Source organism: Elephantulus edwardii, unplaced genomic scaffold, assembly GCF_000299155.1.
Source record: "Elephantulus edwardii isolate Elephantulus edwardi_28Jun2011 unplaced genomic scaffold, EleEdw1.0 scaffold00348, whole genome shotgun sequence".
Taxonomy (NCBI): Eukaryota; Metazoa; Chordata; class Mammalia; order Macroscelidea; family Macroscelididae; genus Elephantulus; species Elephantulus edwardii.
This window is the reverse complement of record NW_006400098.1, coordinates 954,668-967,806: the sequence shown is the minus strand read 5'-3', so window position 1 is coordinate 967,806 and position 13,139 is coordinate 954,668. Positions and strand designations below refer to the sequence as shown.

The 13,139-nt window shown below is 61.2% G+C and overlaps 2 protein-coding genes and 1 pseudogene across 2 annotated transcripts in view; all 3 read left to right on the top strand.

The window, feature by feature from the left end:
• Positions 1–512: 512 nt before the first annotated feature.
• LOC102845019 lies at positions 513–3,134 on the top strand (annotated as a pseudogene).
• Positions 3,135–6,348: 3,214 nt separating this feature from the next.
• ZNF628 (zinc finger protein 628) lies at positions 6,349–9,663 on the top strand. The gene is made up of 2 exons (XM_006901824.1): positions 6,349–8,790; positions 8,974–9,663. The coding sequence occupies exons 1-2, from the start codon at positions 6,349–6,351 to the stop codon at positions 9,661–9,663; spliced, it is 3,132 nt and encodes a 1,043-aa protein (XP_006901886.1).
• A 1,272-nt stretch (positions 9,664–10,935) lies between these two features.
• Positions 10,936–13,139, top strand: part of NAT14 (N-acetyltransferase 14 (GCN5-related, putative)) — a 3,546-nt gene continuing 1,342 nt past the window's right edge. Inside the window, exon 1 of the mRNA XM_006901823.1 lies at positions 10,936–11,022. Coding sequence (XP_006901885.1) covers positions 10,951–11,022 — 72 coding nt within the window. The 5' untranslated portion in view covers positions 10,936–10,950. The remainder of the gene's footprint in view (positions 11,023–13,139) is intronic.

Below are 13,139 nucleotides of genomic sequence, written 5' to 3'. Positions count from 1 at the left end.
CGAGGGGGTTGGCAGAGCAGACTTGCCAGATGAATGGGAGTCTGGGGCAGGGAGTTTCCCAGCATTTGGGTGTGCTGGGCTGCTAAGACAGTGAAAGGTTAAACCAAGCGTCGAGGACTCTCCTTCATAGGGTCGCTATGAGTCGCCTGTGACTCGATGGCACTTAACAACAATAGTATCAACACACAGAGAGAGATCAGCTGGCCCAGTGGACAGAAAGCAATGCTACCAAGCCAAAGGTGGGTGACTTTTAATCCATGGCCCTTGGGCCTATCTTTCATTGTTTTTTTCCAGACAATCCTCTAGGTCGTATAGCCCTGGTGTACAAGATGCAAGACCACGGTCACTTGTGGGTGCTGTGAGACTGAACACTGTGACACTGATGTGTCAAATGCGTTAATGGCTGGGGAGCTCTGGTGGCCTAGTGGCAAGAAGCTGAACTGCAATACCAAAGGTACACGGTTCGAATCCGCCAGATGTTCTGCCGGAGAAGGAGGGACAATTTCCTCCGGTATCAGTCAGATCTGATTTGACGGTACATGCACAAAAAAGAATAATAAAAAAAAATGTGTTAATGGCTGGCTACCCAATGCAGACAGAGAGTGGGGTGGAGCTCCCCGATTAAAACAAGCTTGGAAGGAGGAGTGGCATCCACTTCGGTACTAGCTTGTCTCCAGAAACCCTATGAACCTGGAGAGAGGATGAAAGGCACCCAAGCGTCGAGGACTTTTCTTCATGGGGTCGCTATGAGTCGCCTGCGACTCGATGGCACTTACCATCAACAACAACAAGGACAACAAGAACAACAACAACAACAACAAGAAGAAGGAGGGGCATTTGCCCAAGGATAAAGCCCTGAATATCTGAAGGGGTGTGATAGAAGGAGGAATGGAGATGGGAATCACAGGGTGGAAGTGGGTAGTAGATTGCATTTACATTGGGGGTTGTGGTTGTGGTTGTGTTGGGACTGACTCACAGATGGAACTCTGGCTTCAGGGGCAGTACGTTCGCAGGAGGAGGCTGCCCATCTTTCTCCTGCGGGCACGTGGTGGATTCAAGCACACACAAGCTCCTTACCACTAAGCTCCCTCTTTTATGGGTCCTGTGATTATTAACGCTGTACACCAAAATGTGTATGAATGGCCCAACGGAAAGCCAATCTGTTTTGTACACGCTCGCTCGGAGGATCACAGAGGGAGAGAAAAGTGCTATTGAGTCAGAAATCAATCTGTTGCCATGGAGACCATTCAGTGTTGCCAGTCGGTTGCCTGCCGAGAAGGGCACCGAGCGCTGGGCTGTTACCAGTTGGACTGCGGTGGAAGGAGCCCAGGGTCTGACACAGCGACAATGACAAGTGGGAGAGGTGCGGAGGGCGCAGGCCAGGCTCTCTGTTCACAGGGTCCCTGCGAGTCTTAGTCGACTTGACGACCTAAGGTTAGTCGACTTGACGACCTAAGGACATGGTGGCTTCGTGGTGGAAATGCTTAGGCAACTCTTCCATTTTCCTCAGTCACCCTCCCACCAACTGGACACCAGGGGCACCCTGCAAGGACCACAGGCCCGTCACCGTTCCCAAATGGCATTATGGCTCATGGAGAAGCCGTGGCATGGACACAGCGCAGAGAAGCCTGGTGTGGCTGCAGAGCGTGGTGGGAGGGTGGGCTGCTGTCCCACCCAAATTCACTGCTGCCGTGTCATTCACTTGCAGGGCGAATGATTGCATCCAACCTGTCCCTCTCCACACACCCTGGGCCTCGCAAGGCCCTGACCCTATGGAAACCGACTCGCACATCGTTGAAGGCAGAAGCTGCGGACCTAGGAAGGCAACAGCTACGCCTGTTTTGGATTCACACTGAGGTCCTTACAGTTGGCAGTCAAATGCTGCAATCACAGCACCACCAGGGACTCTTGGCTGGCTTAGGGAGGCGCCTGATGCCCCAGAGCAGTCTCTTGCATGAACCAGGAGGAGTTCCTCCAGGGTAAGGGCCAGGTATCCTGCTTCACCCAGGTGCCCGAAGCAGCCACACCTCAAAAAAAAAAAAAAAAAAAGGAAATACGTTGCATACTTTATGGATGGTGCGGGGAGGGGGACAGGAAATATGGCTTAAGCCTCAGTTTCCCCATAGGAGGAATCACGTTATTCCTGGTGGGCCGAACCGCGTTGCCTGGTGAGGCTGTTTCTCGAGATGACTAATAAAAAGGCTAACGTGTGACTCTATGATTTGGTCCGACCTACCCAGCTTTGTGTGAACCCAAGCTAGAGCCTCCAGGGAGAACTACATTTCCCAGAATGCTTCGCGCCGCCAGCAGCCAAGAAGACCCGCAAGGCTTTCGACAGCCAATGGGAGGCAGCAGGGGCGGGGACTAGACACATGCAGCGCGCTGACGTACACGCGCCGACGTCGGGGTTTGTGTGCGCGAGAGGCCACCGATAAAGGTTGGGTGCCTCGCGCCGGGGGCCGTTGGGAGGGAGCGCGCCCCCGCCCCCCCCGGCCCCCGCTCCTATACGGCCGCTGCCGGGGCCCCGCCTTCCCGTCGGCCCCCGCGGGAAGGTCCTGGGGCGCCCCCTCCCCTCGTTCCCCCGACCCGGGCCGCAGGTGAGACACCGGAGGGGGTGGGGGAGACGGCCCGGAGGGCGGAAATGTGGGGGAATCGGGGGGAAAAAGCGTGAAACCGGAAGGGACACCTTAAAGGAAAAGCCGCGGTTTTAGTATCCCCCGACTCTGTCCGCTGGGTTGACTCCGCCCCCTTAAAGGGCAAGGGGCCGATTTTCCGACGAGCGGGTTCGCCTCTGTATTTGAGGCAAGCGCCCAGTGTTGCGCGTACCTTTTCCCTCCTGTTTCCCCCCCCCACCCCCATAACTGGGGAGTGACAGGTTTCCAGACTCATAAAAAAGCTCTGGGAGCTCTGGGTGGCTTCCCGGCGCCGCTGCGTTAAACCAACACAAAGGTGGCGGTGCCTATGCGGGCCCTGCAGCCTCTTAAAGGGGAGGTCCAACCTGGCGAATGGGTGTGGCCGGGCCACTGAGCCCGCTGGGCTGCGGCTCCGAAGGCTGGCGGCGGCGGTTCGAGCCCCGCTGCGGAGTGCCTCGGAAGAAAGGCCTGGCGAGCTGCTTCGCGGGAGTTGGGGAGTAGGGGGAGAAACAGCCATTGAACGTGCACGATTCTATCCTGGGGCTCCCGGAGTGGGAATGGACTCTGCTGGCTTTGGGCCGTGCGTTCTAAGATCTGATCAGGGTTCTTTTGTCGAGGATGATGTTGCGCGTCTCGGAAGCACGTGCAGCTCCATGGAATTACTCACTTGAAGGAACTTGGCTCAGCTGAGAAAGGGGGAAGTTGTTTATTATTATTAGTAGTAGGAGCAGTAGTATTTTTTTGTTGTTATGTGCCGTCGAGTCGCGTGCGACTCATAGCGACCTTATGTACAACAGCCCTAAACTCTGCTCTGTCCTGTGCCAATCGCACTGTCTCTGACACACCCACCCCGATTATTCCAGTCACTGAATCAATCCACCTCATAGAGGGCCTTCCCCTCCTGCGCTGTCCCTCCACCCTCCCAGGCATGATGTCCCTCTCCAAGGACCGGTCCTTCCTCACAACATGTCCGAACTATTTTATTAGTATTAGTATTTTCAAATCAATAACTTGTTGCTAGGCAGTGCATCCCTCCAATCCACTCCCCAATGAACCCTCACTTTTGCAATGAACAGCAAATCTTGCTGACACTTGAGCCATCCTGGTACTTTTCACCTGGACTGTGTATAGCCTCTCACAGGGGCCTGCTGGTCCTGGCTGGGCTCACTTTTTTTTTTTTTTTAGAACACCTACTCAGGGCCCCACCTTCTAAGAGCTGAGCTAAGGCACTGAACGCGGACAGAGGAGCCCTGTCTCTGTAAGGTTGACTGCCTGGCACGGAGAGTCCCTTGATTATCTCTTGATTATTCCTTGATGTCGAGTGGAAATGGGCTCCGAGCTGTCCCTAGCAGTGGGTTTTCAAGAGGCTGCAAACCGGATGGGGAGGACATGGTCCCTATGTCTCCCTCCCTGGGCAGCTGGTGGATTTGAACCACTTGCCTTCAGGTTGGCAGCACGACTCCTTGGCACTGAGCTCCTTCTGAGTTACCTAGTGCTACTGTGACAGAAATGACCACAAGCGGGTGACTTAAGCAGATGGGACTTTATTCTCTCAGAGTTGAGATTAGCAGTCTAAGCTCAGGGCGCTGGCTTTTGGGGAAGACTCACTTTTTCTGTTGCCTCTGGAGGGAGGTCCAGGCCTCCTGCAGCGTCCGATGGCCTGGGAAGCACCATGTGTCTTGGCATCCCCTAGGTGTGGAGGGACCCTGGCCCCGCGGGAGGCACTGGCCCCTGCCTCCTGTACTGATGGCATTAGGTCTTGTCTGCCCCTATTTGCCTTTCTCTCTCCTGAGATAAAAGCAGATTCGGCGGGCACTTTATGCTGGTGCCTGAGTGAGAGTGTTGTATTTCACCCCAGTTTCCTTGTAACTGAGTGACCCCACCAGGACAGATCCCACTGTGAGTGGAGGGGGATGATAACATCAGTGTAAATGCCAAACCAGAGAGTCAGGCCCAGACTGGGTGACACAGTTCATCTGTGACGTAGGTCATCGGTGGCCTTCATTGGGACAGAGCGCTGGCATGCTGCCAGCGCCCATCTGATGGATGCAGTTTGAAAAGGGAGGAGAGCCTGTCTCGATCCTGTGCTGGGGGGCTTTGCTGTAAAGCAGTGGGAGAGGCAGGAAACCTGAGCCCAGGGGCAGTGGGATTGGGAATGACGAGAGAAGGGGGCTGTGGGGCAGGGAGGAGATAGGGAGGGGAGGCGGGACAGGAGAAACCACACTCCCCCCTCCTTCGGTTGGCAGTCCTCTGTGTCCTGAAGGTTAGGAACCAGTGTGCACTGCACCCACCGGGGTCTTCTGGGACCTGGACGGTGGCGTAGAGGGCTGGCAGGATGCTCACCTGGGCACCTGCGACACTGGGTCTTTGCTGGGGACTGTCTCGTGCACTGTAAGGTGTCGTGCGGAGCTCTGGACCTCCCCCACTTGATGCTGGTGGCACCCCTGGGTGGCCGGACCACTCACTCTGTCAGGAACCCAGCCTGGATCCCGTCCAGACCCACTAGGGTAGCCAGAACCACCCCCTCTGTCAGGGACACAGTCTGGACTGGGACGGCGTCCTCTTCTGGATACTTTTTGTTTTTTGGGGCTCAGCAAGGTGGCCAGGAGCTGGAGGTGTGAAGAGCAGGGAGGCATGACCATTGGCAGGAGCCCTGAGTGCCAGGCCTGCCCCCACCAGGGCTGCCTGCCCCCACCAGGGCTTTGCTCCATTGCAGCAGGTGGTGGACAGGAGGGAGTGGTGATGCTTGGGTGATGCGAGGGCCCGAGGAGGCACCATGGTTTATGTGTCACCATGTACTAAAGGTTGGTGGCTTGAATTCATCCAATGATGCCGCGGAAGAAAGGCCTGGCAACCTGCTTCTTTGGAAGGTTAGCCACTGACAGACTCACAGGGCAGCATGGAGCGCCCACAGGGTTCCCACAGCTGTGTGTCCTTGTGGCTGCCTTATCGCTCGCCGATGGAGCATCTGGTGGGTTCAAAACACGCACCTTTCAGTTGGTAGCCAAACAACTAGTGCACCACCAGGGCACCCTCCATTATGAACATCACAGCCAGGAAAACCCTCAGAGCAGCAATATCTGTCACACATGGGGTCCAGGGGGTCAGCACGGTGCAGCAGGAGCAGGTATTAAGGGGGAGGTATGTGTGGGAAGGGGTGGACAGCCGGCAGGGTCCTGCCGGGGCATTTGGTAGTTAGGACACCAGCAGGGCGAGGTGGAGAAATGGGCCCTGCTGGAGGGTGGGCTGATGAGAACAGGGTGTAGTTGAGGGAGGGGGGGGTCCATGGAGGAGGGGCTGGGGTGTTGGAAAGAGAACCGCCCCCACCTGCTGCAAACCAGCCCTTTCCAAACACTCCCAGCCGCAAGGCTGTGGAGGAGAGGCCGGCTCCTGGGAACCCTGTGAGTGGCAGAGGCAGAATGACCCGCCTGGTTCTTGTCTTGACTGGCCCTTTTGGAAGCAGGTTGCCAGGCCTTTGCTCCGTGTTGCCACCAGGTAGGTTCCAGCTGCCAACCTTTAGGTAGCGAGGGCCAGCGCCAGCAGTTTGCTGCCCGCCGAAATGGTCCTCCATGGACCCTGGGCCCTGATTACGCTTTCGGGGGCTGTGCTGACATCTTAGGGCGTGGGGAGGACCCCGAGACCAGTCCTCCAGCGGGGTGGGGTGGGGGCAGGCGGGGGAGAGCCCTCTCTGACGCTCACCCCTCCGCCAGGTGTGATGGTCGGCTCGCACGTGGACATGGCTCCAGCCGCCACCTCCGAGGGCGCAGGCGAGAAGCCCGGCCCCGCTGCCCCAGCCCCCGTGGCGCAGTACGAGTGTGGCGAGTGCGGGAAGGCCTTCCGCTGGTCCTCGCGCCTCCTGCACCACCAGCGCACGCACACGGGTGAGCGGCCCTACAAGTGCCCGGACTGCCCCAAGGCCTTCAAGGGCTCGTCGGCGCTGCTTTACCACCAGCGCGGCCACACGGGCGAGCGGCCCTACCAGTGCCCGGACTGCCCCAAGGCCTTCAAGCGCTCGTCGCTGCTGCAGATCCACCGCAGCGTGCACACGGGCCTGCGCGCCTTCACCTGCGGCCAGTGCGGCCTGGCCTTCAAGTGGTCCTCGCACTACCAGTACCACCTGCGCCAGCACACGGGCGAGCGGCCCTACCTGTGCCCGGACTGCCCCAAGGCCTTCAAGAACTCGTCCAGCCTGCGCCGCCACCGGCACGTGCACACGGGCGAGCGGCCCTACGCCTGCGCCGTGTGCGGGAAGAGCTTCACGCAGAGCACCAACCTGCGGCAGCACCAGCGTGTGCACACGGGCGAGCGGCCCTTCCGCTGCGCGCTCTGCCCCAAGACCTTCACGCACTCGTCCAACCTGCTGCTGCACCAGCGCACGCACGGCGCCCCGGCCAACCCCGCGCCAGGCCCCGCCGGCCCCCAGCCCCGCTGCGAGCCCTGCGGCAAGGTCTTCGCCTCCGATGCCTTCCTCCAGCAGCACCTGCAGACCCACCCCGCGCCCGCGCCCGCACCCGCCGTCCCAGAGCTCTTCCTGGCCGCCGCCGAGACCACGGTGGAGCTGGTGTTCCGCTGTGATGGCTGCGAGCTGGGCTTCGGCAGCGAAGAGCTGCTCCTGCAACACCAGCCCTGCCCGGGCCCCGAGGCTGCGCCCCCAGCCTCGGACGCGCCCACCACCGCTGCCGCAGCCCCGGCAGTGCCCCAGCCTGACACGCCGCCTCCCGAGCTGTCCCCGGCCTCATCCTCGGCCCTGCCTCCCCCCTCGGCGCCGGCCGCCCCCAGCTTCGCCTGCCTGCCCTGCGGCAAATCCTTCCGGACCGTGGCTAGCCTCTCGCGCCACCAGCACAGCCACGGCGCGGCCGGCGGCCAGGCTTTCCGCTGCGGCAGCTGCGACGGGGCGTTCCCGCAGCTGGCCAGCCTCCTGGCGCACCAGCAGTGCCACGTGGAGGAGGCGGCCGCCGGGCGTCCTCCCCCGCAGGCCGAGGCGGCCGAGGTCACCTGCCCGCAGGAGCCTCCGCCGCTCCCGGCCTCTGCGGTGTCGGCCGAGCGGCCCTACAAGTGTGGCGAGTGCGGCAAGGCCTTCAAGGGCTCCTCGGGGCTGCGCTACCACCTGCGGGACCATACGGGCGAGCGGCCCTACCAGTGTGGCGAGTGCGGCAAGGCCTTCAAGCGCTCGTCGCTGCTGGCCATCCACCAGCGCGTGCACACGGGCCTGCGCGCCTTCACCTGCGGCCAGTGCGGCCTCACCTTCAAGTGGTCTTCGCACTACCAGTACCACCTGCGGCTGCACTCTGGCGAACGGCCGTACGCCTGCAGTGAGTGCGGCAAGGCCTTCCGCAACACGTCGTGCCTGCGCCGCCACCGGCATGTGCACACAGGCGAGCGGCCACACTCGTGCGCAGTGTGTGGGAAGAGCTTCGCGCAGACGTCCAACCTGCGGCAGCACCAGCGTGTGCACACGGGCGAGCGGCCCTTCCGCTGTGCGCTCTGCCCCAAGACCTTCACGCACTCGTCCAACCTGCTGCTGCACCAGCGCACGCACTCAGCCGAGCGCCCCTTCGCCTGCCCGGTCTGCGGCCGCGGCTTCGTCATGGCCGCCTACCTGCAGCGTCATCTACGGACCCACACCCCAGCCAACCCTGCCCCTGGCCCCGCCCCCCCCGCCCCGCCCGCCCCTCTGGCCGCAGCCCCCGCCCCACCTGCCACGCAGGACGTCCACGTGCTCCCGCACCTGCAGGCCACCCTCTCCCTGGACCTTGCAGGAAGCGCAGTGCAGGCCCAGTCCCTGGGCCCCACCACCCCCAATTCCCAGACATTCCTCCTGGTGCAGACAGCCCAGGGCCTCCAGCTGATTCCCAGCAGTGTCCAGCCCCCTGCGCCGCCACCACCACCGCCCCCCAAGCTCATCCTGCTGCCTCCCCCCAGCGCCAGTGGGGGCTGCGGCCGGGCCAGGCAGAAGCCTCAGGTGGTGGGGAAGGCACCGGGCGCAGGTGTGGTCTGGCTGCCCGGCACTGGGGGGCTGGGGGTGCAGGGAGGGGGTTGCCCTGCGAGCAGCGGGGCGGGGCAGAGCCTCATCGTCTTACAGAACGTGGGCAGTGGGGATGCTGGAGCGCAGGAAATCAGTGGTGTCCAGCTTCAGCCCTTGCGGCCAGCCCAGGAAGTGACCACCGTCCAGCTCCAGCCCTTGCGGCCAGCCCAGGAAGTGACCACCGTCCAGCTCCAGCCCTTGCGGCCTGCCCAGGAAGTGACCACCGTCCAGCTCCAGCCAGCCCAAGAGGTGACCACGGTCCAGCTCCAGCCGGCCCAGGAAGTGACCACAGTCCAGCTTCAGCCAGCCCAGGAGGTGACTACGGTCCAGCTCCAGCCAGCCCAAGAGGTGACCACGGTCCAGCTCCAGCCGGCCCAAGAGGTGACCACGGTCCAGCTCCAGCCAACCCAGGAGGTGACCACGGTCCAGCTGCAGCCCGTGGCGGGTCAGCTCCCCAATCCCAGTGGGGGCACCGTGACGGCTGAGACCTCCAACCTGCTGGTGGTTCAAAGTGGGGCCACAGAGAATCTGCTTGCAGGCACCGGCCCAGGGGAGGCGGGGGACGGAGAGGCCGGCACTGGCGTGGTCCAGGATGTCCACTTTGAGACCCTGCAGACGGACGAGGGCCTGCAGAGTGTCCTCGTGCTGAGTGGGGCGGACGGGGAGCAGACTCGTCTGTGCGTGCAGGAGGTGGAGACGCTCCCTGCAGGGCTGACAGAGCCCTCGGCCCCCGGCCCCTCAGGCCAGAAGCTCCTCATCATCCGCAGCGCCCCGACCACCGAATTGCTGGACAACAGTGGCGTGGCGGGCAGCGGTGCCACGCTGCAGCTCCTGGCCCCACCCCCACCGGGGCCGTTGCCTGCGCCTGCGCCCCTCCCCTCGGCACCCACTCCCCAGGTGGTCCAGGTGGTCGGTGCCGCCCCGGGGGCCACGACCCCGCAAGGCCTGCCGGCCATCCAGATTGTGCACACCCTGCCCGCGGTCCAGCTCGTACACACCTTCTGAGGACTTGGACTGCTCACCCTTCCCGCTGCAGAGCGAGACATGCCCCTGCTCTCCTGGGGGTGCTCAGGACAGGGAGGGGCTCCAGGCTGGGGCTGAGAATAAAGACCCAGAGCCTCCATCGCCTTGATTTCATTGCAGTGGGGCAGGGACAAGGGGTGGCAGGAAGGGGCGAGGGCATGGCCATAGCTGGAAATTCCAGTGTCACTTCCTGATCTGCAGGGGGCCGGTTTCTTTCAGGTGGGACCCAAGTTCCGTGTCCTTAGAGAAAGGGGTTCTTAGTCACCATCCTGGCCCCACCTCACAGCTGTAGAAGGACAGGGTGGGAAGGGTGGACGCCCACCCTGCCAGGATGCTGACATCTGCCCTGACCCCTGCTGAGAAGATCCGAGAAACTGTGTGCGCATCACTTACACGCGCGCACACAGGGACACAGGACGCGCTCACGTTGCCTGGCAACTGGGGAACGTCACCCAGAGGGTGCGCGCATCCTCTGGGGACCTGGGGAGTTTGCACTGTCTGACCCCATCCCGTCCCCTCCAACTGATCCAGGACCGCTGGTCAGTGAGCTGTTTAGGAGGCGTCAGAGAGGCCGGCCACCCCCTCTTCTCCACTCCCCTCCCCAAGGATCAGCACGCCTTGTTGCTGCCCCGCCCTCCTGAGACTCACACCTTGGTCGCCTGGGACGCTTGGCAACCGTTGCCAAGGCCGAGTCAGGCACCGCCCACTCCGCCTGCTGCGTGTGCCACGTCACTTCCTCCGGTGACCCCTTCCAGCCTCTGCTCCCCCCTCCAACCTGTCAAAAGCTCGCAGGGACCCCGCAGAGGCGTTTGGCAGGTGCCCGCTCCTGCGCTGTGAGGGCTCGGGTTCTGCCAGGCGCTCTCAGGGGGTGGGGGTAACGTGGTCCAGTCCCGCGCTGGGACCCCCCCTCTAAGGGCCACCCTGGTGCCCAAGAGAGCGCTGCAGGGTGCGAGGTGTGGGTGTCCCCTGGCGTTTAGGCATAGATCGCAAGTACCCCGGCAGGGCAGGGGGGACGGACGGGTGGCGCGGGAAGTGTGGGATTTAGGAAAAGTCATCGAGTGGGTGGGAAGCCCGCCCAGTCTGCGCCTCGCCCAGGTCACTAAAGAAGGGGGGAGATCCCCGCCCTTGGAGGAGACGGGGGGGCTTTGGGATGAACAGAGCATGGAGAGGGGTGCGTGGAGAGGGCTGTGTGTGGCCACTGATCGCCTTGTCTTCTTCAGGTGCAAACTTGCTCCCTCGGGGGCGCAGGGCCCGGGCCCGGGGGTGGCCATGGCCCCGGGCCACCTCTCAGTGCGGGAGATGAGGGAGGATGAGAAGCCCCTGGTGCTGGAGATGCTGAAGGTGAGACCCTGTGCGCCCAGGCAGGCGTGGGCGGGGGTCCCGCCATCCCTCGCCCAGCAGCCTGGGGTCCTGGGGTGGGGGGAATCTTTCCTCCCCATTACTTCGTGTCCCAGCCCTGCTCTTTTAGCACCCAAGGTCCAGCCGCCCAGGGTAGGAGGAAGGGGGCCGGTCAGTCCTGGCCTCCTGCGGGACCCACATCCATCATCGTCCTGCACGTGGTTCCCAGCCCCGCAGCCGCACATGGGACCCCGCCTCTCCGTACACACCCCCCCTTGCAGTTGGGCACTTGTGCGTCTTCAGCCTGGTGTTCAGTCCCCCCCCCAGGGTCCTCTCCCTTCCAGGGTCAGCTCCTGCAGCCTCAGCCCTGACCCTATGCTTCTAAGTCCATTCATTCATTCATTCATTCTCGAAATCATTCATTCCCAGTATCATTGGCTCAGCCATTGTTTCATTAACCCCGCCGTCATTCACGCAGCCCTGGCTGGCTCTCTGACCCAGGTTTGCCCGCTCGCCCGCTCATTCATCCACCTGCGCATTCTCACCCCCTCAATCAAGCATTCATTCCTCCAGTTACTCATAAAACCATTCATTCTGTACCTGTTCCGGTCATCCACTCAGTCATTCACGGGAGGAGTCACAGAGGGCTCATTTATGACTTCATTCTCCCAGCCACTCCCTCGTTCACCTTTCACCCAAGTCATTCATTGATCCCCAAACGTATCCATTCGCTTATTTGTGTACAGACTCACAAAGATCATGCGTGCATTCCTGAGCGCCCCCATACGGCCGGTCAGTCATTCTCCTCCATCCGTTAGTTCATTCATTCCCTCATTCATTCATTCATTTACGCATCCACTCACAGGTGCGTTCGTTCACACAGTCCATCCATCCATCCGAGATCACGTGTTCATTCACTCACACCGTCACCCATTCATGCTTTTGCTCACCTGTTGAGGAATCATTCACTCAGCCGCCCGCCCCTTCGCATGGCCCCCCAGTCATTGACTCACAAGGTCATTCCTTCACTGACTCACTCACACCGTCGCCCGGGCGTTCATCCTCGACACATCCACTCGCTGATTCCTTTACACACAGGATCACGCGTCCATCCTTGACATCCCCCACCCATTCACTCACTCACCCAGTCACAGCCATCCACGCGTGCACCCACGATTGACTCCCGCCCACGCTCGTCCACCCACACATTACTCACACCCACATCCGTGCAACCACGTATTTATTCACACCCGTGCCCGTGCACCCACACATTTATTCACGCCCGCACCTGTACACCCACATGTTTATTCACGCCTGTTCCCATGTACCCACACAGTTAGTTATTCACACCCACACTCGTGCACCGACACGGTTATTCACACCCACGCCCATGCACCCACACGTTTATTCACACCCACACCCATGCACCCACACGTTTATTCACACCCACACCCATGCACCTACAGTTATTTACACCCATGCCCGTGCACCCACACGTTTATTCACACCTGTGCCCGTGCACCCACACTTTATTCACACCCGCACCCATGCACCCACATGTTTATTCACACCCGTGCCCGTGCACCCACACAGTTATTCACACCCACGCCCGTGCACCCACACAGTTATTCACACCCACACCTGTGCACCCACACGTTTATTCACACTCACACCCATGCACCCACAGTTATTCACACCTGTGCCCCCACACGTTTATTCACACCCGCGCCCGTGCACCCACACAGTTACTCACACCCACACCCGTGCACCCACACGTTTATTCACACCCACGCCCGTGCACCCACAGTTATTCACACCTGTGCCCCCACACGTTTATTCACACCCACGCCCGTGCACCCCCACGTTTATTCACACCCGCGCCCGTGCACCCCCACGTTTATTCACACCCGTGCCCGTGCACCCCCACGTTTATTCACACCCGCGCCCGTGCACCCCCACGTTTATTCACACCCGCGCCCGTGCACCCACACGTTTATTCACACCCGCGCCCGTGCACCCACACGTTTATTCACACCCACACCCATGCACCCACAGTTATTCACACCTGTGCCCCCACACGTTTATTCACACCCATGCCCGTGCACCCACACGTTTATTCA